The sequence below is a fragment of the Eretmochelys imbricata genome, chromosome 16 (assembly GCF_965152235.1).
Source record: "Eretmochelys imbricata isolate rEreImb1 chromosome 16, rEreImb1.hap1, whole genome shotgun sequence".
Classification (NCBI taxonomy): Eukaryota; Metazoa; Chordata; order Testudines; family Cheloniidae; genus Eretmochelys; species Eretmochelys imbricata.
The window spans coordinates 2,454,018-2,470,453 of record NC_135587.1 but is presented as its reverse complement, the minus strand read 5'-3'; the positions used below and the strand labels follow the sequence as shown (position 1 = coordinate 2,470,453).

Here is a 16,436-nt window from a genome sequence, read left to right as displayed (position 1 = left end):
AGGGACAGGATACAGAGGGACCTAGACAAATTGGAGGATTGGGCCAAAGGAAATCTGATGAGATTCAACAAGGACAAGTGCCAAGTCCTGCACTTAGGACGGAAGAATCCCATGCACCGCTACAGACTAGGGACCGAATGGCTCGGCAGCAGTTCTGCAGAAAAGGACCTAGGGGTGACAGTGGATGAGAAGCTGGATATGAGTCAACAGTGTGCCCTTGTTGCCAAGAAGGCCAATGGCATTTTGGGATGTATACTTAGGGGCACTGCCAGCAGATCGAGAGACGTGATTGTTCCCCTCTATTCAACATTGGTGAGGCCTCATCTGAAGTACTGTGTCCAGTTTTGGGCCCCACACTACAAGAAGGAGGTGGAAAAATTGGAAAGAGTCAAGCAGAGGGCAACAAAAATGATTAGGGGGCTGGAACACATGACTTATGAGGAGAGGCTGAGGGAACTGGGATTGTTTAGTCTGCGGAAGAGAAGAATGAGGGGGGATTTGATAGGTGCTTTCAACTACCTGAAAGGGGGTTCCAAGGAGGATGGATCTACACTGTTCTCAGTGGTAGCTGATGACAGAACAAGGAGTAACGGTCTCAAGTTGCAGTGGGGGAGGTTTAGGTTGGATATTAGGAAAAACTTTTTCACTAGGAGGGTGATGAAACACTGGAATGTGTTACCCTGGGAGGTGGTGGAATCTCCTTCCTTAGATATTTTTAAGGTCAGGCTTGACAAAGCCCTGGCTGGGATGATTTAGTTGGGGATTGGTCCTGCTTGGAGCAGGGGGCTGGACTAGACCTCCTGAGTTCTCTTCCAACCCTGATATTCTATGATTCTATGATGAGGACATGGACAGACTTCTCATAAAGTACAGGCCGCTGCAATGTGCACATCATGGTGTCAATTGGGTAGGTTCATGGCCTGGAACACCAATTCTGGGCTCGGGAAACAAGCACAGACTGGTGGGACCGCACAGTGTTGCAGGTCTGCGACGATTCCCAGTGGCTGCGAAACTTTCGCATGCGTAAGGGCATTTTCATGGAACTTTGTGACTTGCTTTCCCCTGCTCTGAAGCGCAAGAATACCAAGATGAGAGCAGTCCTCACAGTTCACAAGCAAGTGGCAACAGCCCTGTGGAAGCTTGCAATGCCAGACAGCTACCGGTCTTTCGGGATTCAATTTGGAGTGGGCAAATCTACTGTGGGGGCTGCTGTGATGCAAGTAGCCCACGCAATCAAAGATCTGCTGATATCAAGCGTAGTGACCCTGGGAAATGTGCAGGTCATAGTGGATGGCTTTGCTGCAATGGGGATTCCCTAACTGTGGTGGGGCGATAGACGGAACCCATATCCCTATCTTGGCACTGGAGCACCAAGGCAGTGAGTACATAAACTGAAAGGGGTACTTTTCAATGGTGCTGCAAGCACTGGTGGATCACAAGGGACGTTTCACCAACATCAACGTGGGATGGCGGGGAAAGGTACATGACGCTCGCATCTTCAGGAACTCTGGTCTGTTTCAACAGCTGCAGCAAGGGACTTTCTTCCCATACCAGAAAATAACCGTTGGGGATGTTGAAATGCCTATACTTATCCTTGGGGACCCAGTCTACCCCTTAATGCCATGGCTCATGAAGCCATACACAGGCAACCTGGACAGTAGTCTGGAGCTGCTCAACTATAGGCTGAGCAAGTGCAGAATGGTGGTAGAATGTGCTTTTGGGCATTTAAAAGTGCGCTGGCGCAGTTTACTGACTCGGTTAGACCTTAGCGAAACCAATATTCCCACTGTTATTATTGCTTGCTGTGCTCTCCACAATATCTGTGAGAGTAAGGAGGAGACGTTTATGGCGGGGTGGAAGGTTGAGGCAAATCGCCTGGCCGCTGATTACGCACAGCCAGACACCAGGACAGTTAGAAGAATACAGGAGGGCGTGGTGTGCATCAGAGAAGCTTTGAAAACCAGTTTCAAGAATGGCCAGACTACGGTGTGAAAGTTCTGTTTGTTTCTCCTTGATGGAAACACGCCCCCTCCCCCAGTTTCACTCTAATTTCCTGTAAGCTAAGCACCCTCCCCTCCCCACTTCAATCACCGCTTGCAGAGGCAATAAAGTCATTGTTGCTTCACATTCATGCATTCTTTATTTATTCATCACACAAATAGGGGAATAACTGCCAAGGTAGCCCAGGAGGGGTGATGGAGGAGGGAAGCACCGGGTGGGGTGGTGGTAGAGGAGGGAAGGACAAGGCCACACAGCACTTTAAAAGTTTAAAACTTTAAAACTTATTGAATGCCAGCCTTCTGTTGCTTGGGCAATCCTCTGGGGTGGAGTGGCTGGGTGGCCGGAGGCCCCCCCACCGCATTCTTGGGCGTCTGGGTGGAGGCAGCTATGGAACTTGGGGAGGAGGGCGGTTGGTTCCACAGGGGCTGTAGCTGCAGTCTGTGCTCCTGCTGCCTTTCCTGCAGCTCAACCATATGCTGGAGCATATGAGTTTGATCCTCCAGCAGCCTGAGCATTGACTCCTGCCTTCTTTCAGCAAGCTGACGCCACTAATCATCTTCAGCCCGCCACCTCTCCTCGCGGTCATATTGTGTTTTCCTGCACTCTGAGATTGTCTGCCTCCACATATTTTGCTGTGCTCTGTCAGTGTGGGAGGACAGCATGAGTTCAAAGAACATTTCATCACAAGTGCGTTTTTTTCGCCTTCTAATCTTAGTTAGCCTCTGGGAAGGAGAAACATGCAGCTGGTGGAGGGAAAAAAAAAAGGGAGAGTGGTAGTTAGAAAGACACATTTTATAGAACAGTGGGTTGACTCTTTCACGGTAAACCTTGCTGTTAACATTACATAGCACATGTGCTTTCATTACAAGGTTGCATTTTGCCTCTTATTGAGGGTCTGCTGGTTTGGTGTGAGAGATCACTCACGCAGCAGATTTCCACTTGCAGGCAGTCATGGCAAGCCACAGTCTTTTGGCTTCTTTAACCTTCATAACATGTGGGAATGGTTTCAAACAGCAGCGCCCTCATTTCCCCTACGAAATAGACGTTGGGTTGGCCATTTAAAAGGAGGGGCTGCGGTTTCTGGGGTCATGTGCAGCAGAAACCCAACTAAACACCCACACCTACACACACACACAATTCTCTGGGATAATGGCTTCCCCCTCCCCGCACCTCGTGGCTAACAGCGGGGCAGATTTCTGTTCAGCCACAGGCAACAGCCCAGCAGGAACAGGCACCTCTGAGTGTCCGCTTACTAAAACCACCCTATTTCAACCAGGTGACCATGACTGATATCACTCTCCTGAGGAAAAAGAAAAGGAGGACTTGTGGCACTTTAGAGACTAACAAATTTATTTGAGCATAGGCTTTCGTGAGCTACAGCTCACTTCATCAGATGCATTCAGTGGACTCATGAAAGCTTATGCTCAAATAAATTTGTTAGTCTCTAAGGTGCCACAAGTACTCCTTTTCTTTTTGCGGATACAGACCAACATGGCTGCTACTCTGAAAACTCTCCTGAGGGTAACACAGAGAGACAAAGAACGGATGTTGTTTGAATGCCAGCAAACACCAGGACCACATGCTGCAATGCTTTGTTCTGCAATGATTCCCGACTATGTGCTACTGGCCTGGCGTAGTAAAGTGTCCTACCATGGAGGAGGGAAATAAAGCTGCCCTCCCCAGACACCTTTTGCAAAGGCTTTGGGAGTATATCCAGGAGAGCTTTATGGAGATGTCCCTGGAGGATTTCCGCTCCATCCCCAGACATCTTAACAGACTTTTCCATTAGCTGTACTGGCCGCGAATGCCAGGGCAAATTAATCATTAAACACACTTGCTTTTAAACCATGTATAATATTTACAAAGGTACACTCACCAGAGGTCCCTTCTCTGCTTTCAGGGTCCAGGAGCCCACCTTGGGTGGGTTCGGAGGGCACTGGGTCCAGGTCGATAAACAGATCCTGACTGTTGGGAAAACCGGTTTCCCCGCTTCCTTGCTGTGAGCGACCTCCTCCTCCTCATCTTCCTCGCCCCCAAAACCCGCTTCCATTTTGCTTCCCACTCCTTGGACGGAGTCAAAGCACAGGATTGGGGTAGTGGTGGCTGCACCCCCTAGAATGGCATGCAGCTGATCATAGAAGCGGCATGTCTGGGGCTCTGAACCGGAGTGACCGTTTGCCTCTCTGGTTTATTGGTAAGCTTGCCTCAGCTCCTTAATCTTCACGTGGCACTGCTGCGGGTCCCTGTTATAGCTTCTGTCCTTCATGCCACTGGAGATTTTTTCAAACTTTTTGGCATTTCGTCTTTTCGAACGGAGTTCTGCCAGCACTGAGTCGTCTCCCCATACAGTGATCAGATCCCGTACCTCCCGTTCGGTCCATGCTGGAGCTCTTCGGCGATTCTGGGACTGCATGGACTCCTATGATGATGAGCTCTGCATGGTGACCTGTGCAGATGAGCTCGCCACATAGGAAATGAGATTCAAAAGTTCACGGGCCTTTTCCTCTATACCTGGCCAGTGCATCTGAGTTGAGAGCGCTGTCCAGAGCGGTCATAACTGAGCATTCTGGGATAGCTCCCGGAGGCCAATACCATCGATTTTGCATCCACAGTACCCCAAATTCGACCCGGCAAGGCTGATTTCAGCGCTAATCCCCTTGTCGGGGGTGGAGTAAAGAAATCGATTTTAAGAGCCCTTTAAGTCGAAAAAAAGGGCTTCGTCGTGTGGACGAGTGCAGGGTTAAATCGAGATAACGCTGCTAAATTCGACCTAAACTCGTAGTGTAGACCAGGCCTAAGTTTACAAAACAAATAGGAGTCCTTCACCCCTAGTACCACAGGAGCCAAACTAGAACTCCTACAATTGTTGCATAAAGTTAATTGCACCTATACACGACCACAGCAATGCACAGGACCTCCATTACCATGTAACTGTACCTCTTAGCCAAAGACAAAACCTTTGCTCTTTTCCGCATCCTTTGACGAGGCACCATGTTCCCAACCAGAGAGTTTGGGAGAGTTGTCACCTACAGGAAACAACAAAACAAAAATCTGTTTCAAGAAAATTCCAACACCCTCTAAAGGTCCTGATCCTGCAAAGTCACGCACATGTGTGGTACCATTGGAATCCATGTAAAGTTAAGTGCATATGTAAGGCTTTGCAGGATCAGGACCTACATGAGCGCTAGGGCAGTGTGCTACATCATGGCATTTTCTTTTTAGAGAGAAGTTTCACTGTACTTTTTAGTGAGCAATTAATATAATGGTGATGGGAGATACAGAATAACCTCAGAGTATTTCTGACCAAGAATTGCAAGCACCAGAAACATAGAAGTAATCTTTTAAAGTGTAAATATTAGTCTGGCAATCACTAATCCTGATGCACTGAGGCCTGATACACTTAATCAATGCCAAGAACAGACTTACACATTTTAGTGAAATATATAAATGAGGACACCTGTCCTAATACTTAAATAGCACAATAAATGCAGTAACTGGAGTGCCACTTAGTGGAGGAATGAAAACATTGCAAGATCAAGAAAACTTCCTAGTTTTTAATTTTTTTAAAATATCCCGTTTATCCCTCAGGAAATTCAATTCCATTATATGCTTCTGTAATGAGAATTTTCAGACTCTGTCTCATCTCTTCCATCAACAGACAAGTGGGTCTCTGGGCCATCAATATCTCCAAGCATCATAAAATCAGAAACTCAGCAATTTAACTTTACCAGAAGTATAGCAGACAGAAACTAGTATCTTTCACTTGCTTTATACCTTCAGACAAAGAATAAAAATTAACACAGGTCTAAATTTCCAGAAGAAAAAGAAAAGGTGATTTTATCATATGAATACAAAATGCCTTCAAATAGGAGCATCTCAGTGAAAGGGTTGGAACGGTTTTTTTGCCTTCTTTTTTTAAAAACATAGGCAAAACAACACATTTTCCCCAGATTCCTGCCCAGAAATGACTGAATACCCAACATCCAAAACTTCAGCCCAAGCAATGAAAGTATGGTAAAGTTAAAAGCAACTGCAAAACCAGATCTTACAATGGGAAGTGTTAGTCAGACAGCACTACCAGACCACCCATCATATATTTATTTTTTACAAACAGTTATTCCTACTGGATTTAGTAAGACTGTTTCTTCATAGCTCCCATGTCCCCTTGCATGGAGTCATATGGACATTAAGCTTTCTCTTGCCTGTTGAAGACCACACAATTAAGCTAAATGTAAGCCAAAAATGGAAAAAACTGAATTGCATTCTTTACTAAGAGAGGAAACTGTTTCTTCAAAATCAAGATGTCCTCTTTACGTACATTTGTCAATAGGAAACAATACGACATTCGCTCCATCCCAGTGTAGGGGAAGAAAAAAGAAAACAAAACCACCAAACGTTCTGGAGAAAGAGTGGCTGGTTTGAAGAAATCAACAGAAGAACAAAATTGGGATCAAAGTGCATTTAGGAAGACTGAACTCAGAATGAACACCTATATTTGCCAAATTGGCTAAGGATGTCCTTTCAGGAATGGAATGAGGCTTAGAAACCTGGACTGTCCCTATGAACAAAGCAAGAAATCGCTCCAGTCTCTTGAGAAGTCCTGCATGGTGAGACAGCAAGAACTGGCATTTGCAACAAACAATACTGCAAAGATCAAGAGAGGCATGTCATGGCGGACAGGCATTTCACCAGAAATAGAACAACCGCCAAAGACAGGCAGCTAAGCAGCTCTAAGGCAAATCCTGGCAAAGTGTCTCAAAATGGCAAAGTCTATGGAAACATCACTGATGCAGAAAACACACAAAGATGTTAAGTACAGCTTAACGAGAACTTCATTCAAGAGTGGATTTACCCAGAGCCTGTCATAGTAATAAGTTGGATGTTGCTGCTACTGAAAACTTCCGTATGAAAACGGGCAATTTGTTTGCAAATATAACAGGAGTCATTTAATAACAAGTGCTACCATTCTGCCTGAAAATCAGTTCCACTATTATCTTGTTTTCCTCATTCACGTGTTTTTTTTATTTTTAAATTCTTTTGTGATGGAAGTGCTCATGTTTGATCCATGTGTGAAAAGTCTGAGGACAATCCAGTCAGCCATTTTTGAATTTGGTATGGTTGAATGCACATTCTGAACGTGGTGTAAAACCTTACAGTCATAATTTTACCCATACAGGAACACAGGTGAATTTTTGAACTTGAAATATGGCATGCAGACTCAAAGAGTCACTGAAGAGTCCATTTACAATTCAGCTTGAATAAAGTCTGTCTGGAACTTAAGATTCAGGAACTTTTGAAAATTGCAGAGTGGGCATGAGCAGTAGAAATCAGCACCAAGCCTGAGCGTTTGCCTATCTAGAGATGCACTGCACACTGCACACACATGCTGTTTGCCCAGACACACACACTTTTCAATTGATTGTTAACTGTCTTTTCATTCTGGGTTTGTTCAGCACCTACCATAATAGGGTCCTGGTCCATGAGTGGGGCACCCAGGCACTATCGTAATATAAATAATAAATAAGTAACATGGAACCTCTAGCCACCTCATCAGGTCTCCAGACACTTATTCTCTCCCCCATATACAGACTTTCTGGATACAGAATCACTAGATAGCAGAGTTAAAAGAAGTCAGAACTCCAAGATTCCTACAATAATGGGATCTCGGCCACAATGCCCATATGTCACATTTTCTATTCCTTGTTAAATGGCTATTGCAATATATTATCCATTATGTCATTACATGAAAAACCATAATACACACACCTACAAGAAAGCCTGTGTAATGCATCTTTTAGAATCTTAATTTCTGCATTTCCTGATTTATCTTACACCTCATGCGCTGATTACATAGTCCTAGAGATAAAACAATCACGGAACCCCACAATGCCATTTTTACCAAGCCGGTATTCAGATTAGAACTAAAAAATAAAGCACAGATTACCTGGAAAAATAAGATAGCAAGAGTCTCTGCCATCACTTACACATAAAGGGTAGGGAGCTGTTATAGGTGTTAATGAAGATTATTGGATTAAACAGACATCAAGAATAAACCATCACACCAAGGTCTTAGCAGTTTTTTTTCATATGAAGGATGAAGTAATTTTAATTATCTTATTTCCAAATGTAACAGTACGTGTAAGTTTCAAGTTAAAATGCATGCCCCATTAAGGAGCTTGAATGTTAAGGACAACACAAAAGTTTATTCATTCATTTTTTTGATAAGTGTAGAAGTATTTTAAATACAAATCTCCATTTACCTTACTAAAGTTTCAAATTAATTCACAACTAGTTTTCTGTCTCCGTTTTAAGAAGCTTAAAATAAAAGACCACAAACATAGAGAGAATCCTAAAAATAGAAACAAGGATGGAGTATTTTTCAAAGAAACTGAATTGTTCATTTTAAACTCTCTCTCTCTACCTCAGCATTTAACAACATATACATTAGTTTTAAAAAATAAACTTCACACACAAATTGATCTCAGGAGGTCACCAAGTTATACACTTGAAATGGATTTTAAAATGTAGGGACAGAAAGGGGGTCTTTGGATAGTTTAGGAACTATTAGTGAAGTTTTATACTTATACACGCTAAGACCTGGGCAATCATGTCTCATCTCTCAGGTTATAAAACTGGTAACTACAGAACCATAGAATATCAGGGTTGGAAGGGACCTCAGGAGGTCATCTAGTCCAACCCCCTGCTCAAAGCAGGGCCAATCCCCAACTAAATCATCCCAGCCAGGGCTTTGTCAAGCCTGACCTTAAAAACTTCTAAGGAAGGAGATTCCACCACCCTCCTAGTGAAAAAGTTTTTCTAATATCCAACCTAAATCTCCCCCACTGCAACTTGAGACCATTACTTCTTGTTCTGTCATTTGCTACCAATGAGAACAGTCTAGAGCCATCCTCTTTGGAACCCCCTTTCAGGTAGTTGAAAGCACCTATCAAATCCCCCCTCATTCTTCTCTTCCACACACTAAACAATCCCAGTTCCCTCAGCCTCTCTTCATAAATCATGTGCTCCAGCCCCCTAATCATTTTTGTTACCCTCTGCTGGACTCCCTCCAATTTTTCCACATCCTTCTTGTAGTGTGGGGCCCAAAACTGGACACAGTACTCCAGATGAGGCCGCACCAATGTCGAATAGAGGGGAATGATCACGTCCCTCCATCTGCTGGCAACGCTCCTACTTATACAGCCCAAAATGCTGTTAGCCTTCTTGGCAACAAGGGCACACTGTTGACTCATATACAGCTCCTCATCCACTATAACCCCGAGGTCCTTTTCTGCAGAACTGCTGCCTAGCCATTTGGTCCCTGGTCTGTAGGGGTGCATGGGATTCTTCCGTCCTAAGTGCAGCACTCTGCACTTGTCCTTGTTGAAGCTCATCAGATTTCCTTTGGCCCAATCCTCTAATTTGTCTAGGGCCCTCTATAGGCTATCCCTACTCTCCAGCATATCTACCACTTCTCCCAGTTTAGTGTCATCTACAAACTTGCTGAGGGTGCAATCCACACCATCCTTCAGATCATTAATGAAGATATTGAACAAAACCGGCCCCAGGACTGACCCTTGGGGCACTCCACTTGATACCGACTGCCAAGTAGACATGAAGCCATTGATCGCTACCCTTTGAACCGATGATCTACCTTACAGCCCATACTTCTTTAACTTGCAGGCAAGAATACTGTGGGAAACCGTATCAAAAGCTTTGCTAAAGCCAAGGAATAACATGTCCACTGCTTTCCCCTCATCGACAGAGCCAGTTATCTCGTCATAGAAGGCAACTAGGTGAAAAGGTGAAAGGCATGACTTGCCCTTGGTGAATCCATGCTGACTGTTCCTTACAGCTATGGAGATAACCATAAGAGTTAGGAAGGAATCTTTCCCTTCCACACACAGCCCTGCAAAACTAAACAAGTGCATTCTTTCCAAGGGGAAAGAGGAACTTGCTCTGAAACATCAGGCATTACCCACTACCTGTTAACAGGATACTGACTACAAAACATATGATCCAGGATGACCAACCCAACGTATTAGAGACTTCTCCTCTGAAAAAATGCAGTGGGGCTGGGGCTAATAACCAGGGTAAGCAGGTCAGGCATCTGGGAGTTCACATTTATCTTCCTGGATTTTAATCTTTATTTTCCACTCTCCCTTCCCTCTCCATTAGGTGTACTTACCTTTCTCATGATCTTCCGCCCATAGAACATGACTTTGTCTCTCTTGCGAAATCTGTACTGAGGCACTTGTGGCTGAGGTTGTCCTGAAACACAAAAGAATCATCAAATAACTCTGCAGATAGTTTGTAACAAGGGGAAAGAGGAGCATGCAGGTGCATTGACCTTGCTCACTAGTTGGAATCCAACTTACATTATTAACAGAAATTCATGTGAAACACAACTTCTTCCTGTTGGAGACTAGGCCAAAACCCCACTCCTTTTTGTCAGTACAATTTAAAATGAATGACAAGAAAGAAACCTATTCTGTCCAAACACTCTTTTTGGATGATGAGCTACCTGTGTTCAAGCTGTCAGTGGACTGATTTAACCCTGTGTTACTTTTGCCTCACAATGTAGTTGATTATGGGATGCATTCCAAGGAACCTTGATTGTAGGTATCATGGGGTCAAAAACTGCTATGGAGATAGAAAAAATACAAGTGGTAGGGAAGTCAGAGTGTGAGGCTTCTCCTAGTCAGTCCTGGAAGCAGCACTGACCAAAGGGAGCCAAATTCAAGTGCTTATTTCCCAGAAGAGAAGGTCATCATAACACTTAGTGAGGAGAGGAACAGAAAATAAGGACAGTCCAAGAAGTCTCTTCTCACCATCCCCACCCCAGAGAGGTAGAGCTCTGAACACATTAGGATTTCTAAGTATTACTCCCTGAAGGATATGTTTCACTCATACTTTCCAAGCAGCTTTAACGTCATAGGTGCAGAATCTCTACAGTGCTGAACAACTGCCAGTCATGCCATCTGCGGCAGGCGATTTTAGGAACCATTCCCATTTCCAAAGCTCCTCTTTATCTAGAGCAGGCCCTGCTCTTACAGGGTCTGTGAGAAAGATGCTTACTGCAATTATGCTCTCAGAGTCCTTTAGCAGACTATGGTTAGATGCTAGAGAAAGCTCTCAGCTATGGCAGATCAATGCTGGTCACCAGAGGTGCCGACTTCCTAATGTACCAGGGGGTACTCCCCCTCAGATCTACCCCAGACCCCACCCAGCCTCTTCCCACCCCAACTCCGCCCCCGAGCACACCCTACCCTCACTCTGCCCCCTGCCCCCCAGCTCCTCCTGCACGCCACTGAACAGCTGATCACCAGCGGGCGGAAGGTGCTGAGCGGGCGGGAGAGGAGAAAAGTGCTGATCAGCCAGGCCACCGGCAGGCGAAAAGCACTGGGGGAGGGGAAGGACCTGATCGGGGGTGGGGGATGCTGCCGTTGGGTGCTGAGCATCCACCATTTTTTTTCCGTGGGTCTGGAGCACCCATGGAGTCGACGCCTATGTTGGTTACATGGCTACTACTGAAGCATAAGGATGTGCAATGACAGTTGCCTATCCATAACAACATGCAGCCCAGAAGGAGATGCAGGAAAATAAAACAGCTGAAGTTCACTGAAGGGAAATTCGAATTTCCCATGTAGCCCCTGAACCATCAAGCCCAAAAATCATTCCCAGCTCTGCCTTATTTTCAAACAGTGAAAAAACACTCACCTAAAGTCAGCAACATTGCATGAGATGTTAAAGATTTGTCCAGTTCACATTCACCCTCGTGATCGAGGTGATAAAAGGCTTGCTTTTTGTTTTTAATACTCTTGAAAAAACATTTCTGATACTTTGAGAAGCTCTGATGAGCTCAGACAGCTCTTGGGAGCGGGAGTTGCACAGTAGGGAAATCAAAAAGAGGAGTTAAAGAGACCAAGAGCTGTCAGCACTGCCTGACAGTGGAACTACAGAACAGCAGTAATCTATGGTGTTTTTCTGCTTTTCCCTTTGATAGAGGCACCCCTCACTTGTGCAATAAAATTTACTAAATGCACTAAGTTTCAACACAAAGCAGGGAGAGCAGAGAAGGGAAATGCACTGCAAAGTTCAGGAATGTTTACCAGTTGAGAAGGAAAATGAGTTCTAGATCTGTCAAGAGAGAGAAGGGCTAAGAATCCAGCCAGCAGACTTTCTCTGGAGCCTGACAACAGCCCCCAAGCTGGCCCAAGAACCATACTAAGGGCCCTCCTAGCAGCCACCAGGGATACTGCCTCCATAGTACTTTCAGCCCCTGATGGCCATGGAGACATGATGTCTAGAATTTGGACTCTGATCCACCACATGTTGTCTCATTTATGCCATTTCTGCTCCGACAGGCCAGGCCAAACAACAGACAGCTGAAGAAGGAACTTAACATGTCTCCAATACACAAGGAGCAGTTGTTATAAATTTAATTTTTTAAAAGGCCATGAAGGGCCTTTCACCTCTATCCCAAAGATTTGGGCTCCTTCTATACCTGTGCACTGGATCCATCAGTTGTCCCTCACAGGGATGCCCCCAATTTTCACCTCTGTCCCACTCAAACTCAGTGACATCTCCCGATTACACCAAGTTATTTACATATTGATTGTGATGCCATGGAGTTTATTATATGCTAAAGAAACTAAACCCATCTAATTTTAAGCTTCCTGAACACTGCAGACACTTGGACAGTTAACACAATCAGCAATGCAACAAAACTTCTGTGTCCTTTTAAGGCTGTTTTCCTGCTTGAATCATTACCTCCAGAACAAGCACTGGCTCCATCACATTACATTAAGGAAATATTAGGGTAAAGGAATTCCACTGAGAAGATTCTGTTTTAAAGCATGTGTAGCAAGTTGAGTACTTACTAGATTGCTTCACCTTTCTGTAAACGACAAACACAAAAATCCCTATAAGGGGCAATGCCACTGCAGCTCCAATTACTATTCCAGTTAGCTGTGGGGAGAGGTTAGGAAAAAGAGTGAATAATTAAAATATTCCTTAAAATTTTGCTAAATCCTACAGCAAACACTCAGCAAGGTGTGAATATGGAATTCAGGGCATGTTCAGAAATCCTCATTTTGAAAAAAAGGAAAAAAAAAAGTGACCCAACTGTGATATAACTAAGTACTGCAACATTTACAAAATTGCACAGTCTCCCTCACACACACATACCCCTGGGATCCTCTGTTTCTATTTGAAGGACCTATGAGTTGAATAAATAGGTAGCACATGGAGTGAAAACTCCACTTCATGTATTGCAGTAATGTGAGATCACATAACCCACTCAAGCTCTGACTTATTCCTGGGGGAATTCTGCGCCACTGCACATGTGCAGAATTCAGGTACCCCACAGATTTTTTTTTCTCCACAGAAAATACATTCTGCCAGAGAGGCACTGCAGTTGCATCTTTCACTCAACAGGGGCTGCTGTGGCACCAAAACAGAGGGTAGCAAGCTCACTGTAGCAGCCAGCAGCTGATAGGGAGAGAGCAGAGGCTGGTTTTCTCATAGCAATGTGGAAGATGCGATACTGGGGGGACAGACAGAGCAGGGCATACGGGGCTGTTGCGAGGGACAGACTAGAGCGAAGGCTAAACGAGAGTGGGGCTGCAGGGAAACCGGGGGTGGGGGTGTGCATGGGAAGGAAAGTGCAGGGACACATGTGGACAGGTGGTGGAACTGTGGTTGAGTGGCAGTGCAGGGACACATGGGACAGGAGCAGATGTGCCTGACTGAATAGGAGAGGCTAGTGGACAGCCAGGGTCAGCATGGGGGAGGTTCCCCAACTCCGTAACAATCGCTCTCCCCAAAAAAGCCCTGTTTCATACTTCTCTCACCCATACCTACCAACCATTCAGGTTCAGTCCCAGGCTGCTTCTGAGCAATGACTTCCCTCTCCCTCAGCTCCTCCATTACCCACAACTCCCCCAAGCCTTTGCACTGCTTCTGAGGGGTGCAGGAGATACATTTCTAAATTGTCGTTTAAATGAGTTATTACTCAAAGTTCTGTATTAATATTCCCAGTAAGGAATCTATTTGTCAAAAACATTTCCTGAATCTTTTTTTCCTCGTCTGTACTGTTACAGACATAGTTCTTGACAAGTCTTTTGAAGTAAATTACCAAAATAATTGAAACCAGTGTGATTATATTGTGCTATTTTGACAAATAAAATACATAGAATTTTAAAGAATTTTAAGATATCGTGCACAGAATTTTCTATTTTTGGCACAGAATTCCCCCAGGAGTACTGACTGTACCTGAGAAGTAACACACAGGAGGCTATTTATACACACATTTTATCTTGCATCCAATCAATGAAAATAGTATATTACCATAGTAGTTTGCATTCTGTCTTCTACGAACTGAAGAACTCGTGTTCGTAGATCTATGCCCACTGGGAATCCAGCCTAAAGCCAGAACAGAAAGGGAACAATTAAGGAAAAAGCTTGCAAAAACTGAAGATTCTTTAAAAGACTATCTGTACACATAGCAAGAAATCTCAGTAACAGTTACTGCACATCTGGTCTCATGCATCCAAAGTAATTTTCTTACATTTATATAGTGTCTTCCTTTCAACCACATAGTAAGGCACTTTAGGATCTAACAGATTGTGTGAAGTATAGGATCTGATCCTGTGATTCCTTATTATTAAATTTCTACTTATAACAAGTATTTTAAAACCATTTGTTTGAGGATCCAGGCACCTTTCATATAAGTGCCACATACATACAGCCACAAAAGAAATAACTCAAGAACTTCCCTAACCTTAAAACAACCAGTGATAAAAAAATCAAACACTGTCATCCACAAATACCAGCCCTTATGTTCCTCCCTCCCCAAAGACCTAGGCTATTTCAGTCCTGGATGGTGAAAGAGTGTGACTCAGGGGCCTCTTGATGCCAATTGGCAGAAGGCACATACTTAATACTTCACCAAAGGTGGCATGTAAGGTCTCTACTAATAGTCATCATAATCATTGCAAAATGTATGCAAGGATAATATTTAAGAAGTTATGTATCTATACTAAAAATTATGTTCTTAAGGTAAGGCAGATCAAGGTGACATGCCTCGGACAGGTTCCTTCCAGGCAGGACGTAACAGATGCTTAAACCTCCCCGTCTGGTCATATCTGTACTGTCCGCTCCATAATGGAGGCCTATTTGCATACTGAACCAGATATCGATTAAGAGATGGAAAAGTCTACAAGAAAGGCGTTTACAGGGGGAAAAAGAACAAACAGGAGAATGTCCTGCTTATGAACAAGGACAATGGTTTCCTCTGAGATGTCTGTGTGTACAGACAGACACCCTGGATCTTTCACAGAGGAAGCAAGCTGACAGCGCAACTTATCGTTAAGGACGTGTGGTAGCAAGATGCCTCAGAACCCTGGGTACCCCCAAGAAGCATCACAAGGAATAAGTTCCAAAGTCAAGGGCCCTCAAAGAGAATGCCTTGTCAGCACCTCCTTTTCTTTTAAACCAAGGGGACTTCAATTCAGGCACTTTCACTAACCACAGCTGTGGCCCAGGAGAGGAGAAATGCAAGGCCCTATAAGCAGGAACCAAGCCATTTAGGGGTTTATAGTTGACAGCAAACACCTTAAACTCCACTCCAAAACCAACAGGCAACATGCAGAGTCACGGATGTCATGTGCTCCCAGCAAGATATGCTCCTTAATAAGCACCGACTTCAGTATCCAGATCAGTTTAAGGCACATCTGTATGTAAAGGGCAGTACAGCGCAGTAATCGAATCTTAACATGACAGAGGCTCAGATAAGGGTAGACTTCCCCACATCCGAAACACACAGTAGCAAGATCTGGGACAGATCTAGATGAAGAAGTGTTTTCCTGGCAACTCATAGAATATCAGGGTTGGAAGGGAACTCAGGAGGTCATCTAGTCCAATCCCCTGCTCAAAGCAGGGCCAATCCCCAACTAAATCATCCCAGCCAGGGCTTTGCCAAGCCTGACCTTAAAAATATCTAAGGAAGAAGACTCCACTACCTCCCAGGGTAACGCATTCCAGTGTTTCACCACCATCCTAGTGAAAAAGTTTTTCTAATATCCAACCGAAACCTCCCCCACTGCAACTTGAGACCATTATTCCTTGTTCTGTCATCTGCTACCACTGAGAACAGTCTAGAGCCATCCTCTTTGGAACCCCCTTTCAGGTAGTTGAAAGCACCTATCAAATCCCCCCTCATTCTTCTCTTCTGCAGACTAAACAATCCCAGTTCCCTCAGCCTCTCCTCAGAAGTCATGTGTTCCAGTCCCCTGATAATTTTTGTTGCCCTCTGCTGGACTCTCTCCAATTTTTCCACATCCTTCTTGTAATGTGGGGCCCAAAACTGGACACAGTACTCCAGATGAGGCCGCACCAATGCCGAATAGAGGGGAACGATCACGTCCCTCCACCTG

The 16,436-nt window shown here is 44.6% G+C and overlaps 1 protein-coding gene across 6 annotated transcripts in view; it reads right to left on the bottom strand.

Moving 5' to 3' along the window:
• Positions 1 to 16,436, bottom strand: part of PNPLA7 (patatin like domain 7, lysophospholipase) — a 428,589-nt gene that overhangs the window by 396,183 nt on the left and 15,970 nt on the right. For 5 of the 6 annotated variants that reach the window (XM_077836180.1, XM_077836179.1, XM_077836182.1 and 2 more), the window contains 4 exons: positions 14,350 to 14,424; positions 12,882 to 12,969; positions 10,187 to 10,269; positions 4,939 to 5,027 (listed from right to left, as the gene is read on the bottom strand). In XM_077836180.1, the coding sequence (XP_077692306.1) occupies positions 4,939 to 5,027; positions 10,187 to 10,269; positions 12,882 to 12,969; positions 14,350 to 14,424 (335 nt within the window). The remainder of the gene's footprint in view (positions 1 to 4,938; positions 5,028 to 10,186; positions 10,270 to 12,881; positions 12,970 to 14,349; positions 14,425 to 16,436) is intronic. The other variant, XM_077836185.1, reaches the window with a different exon arrangement.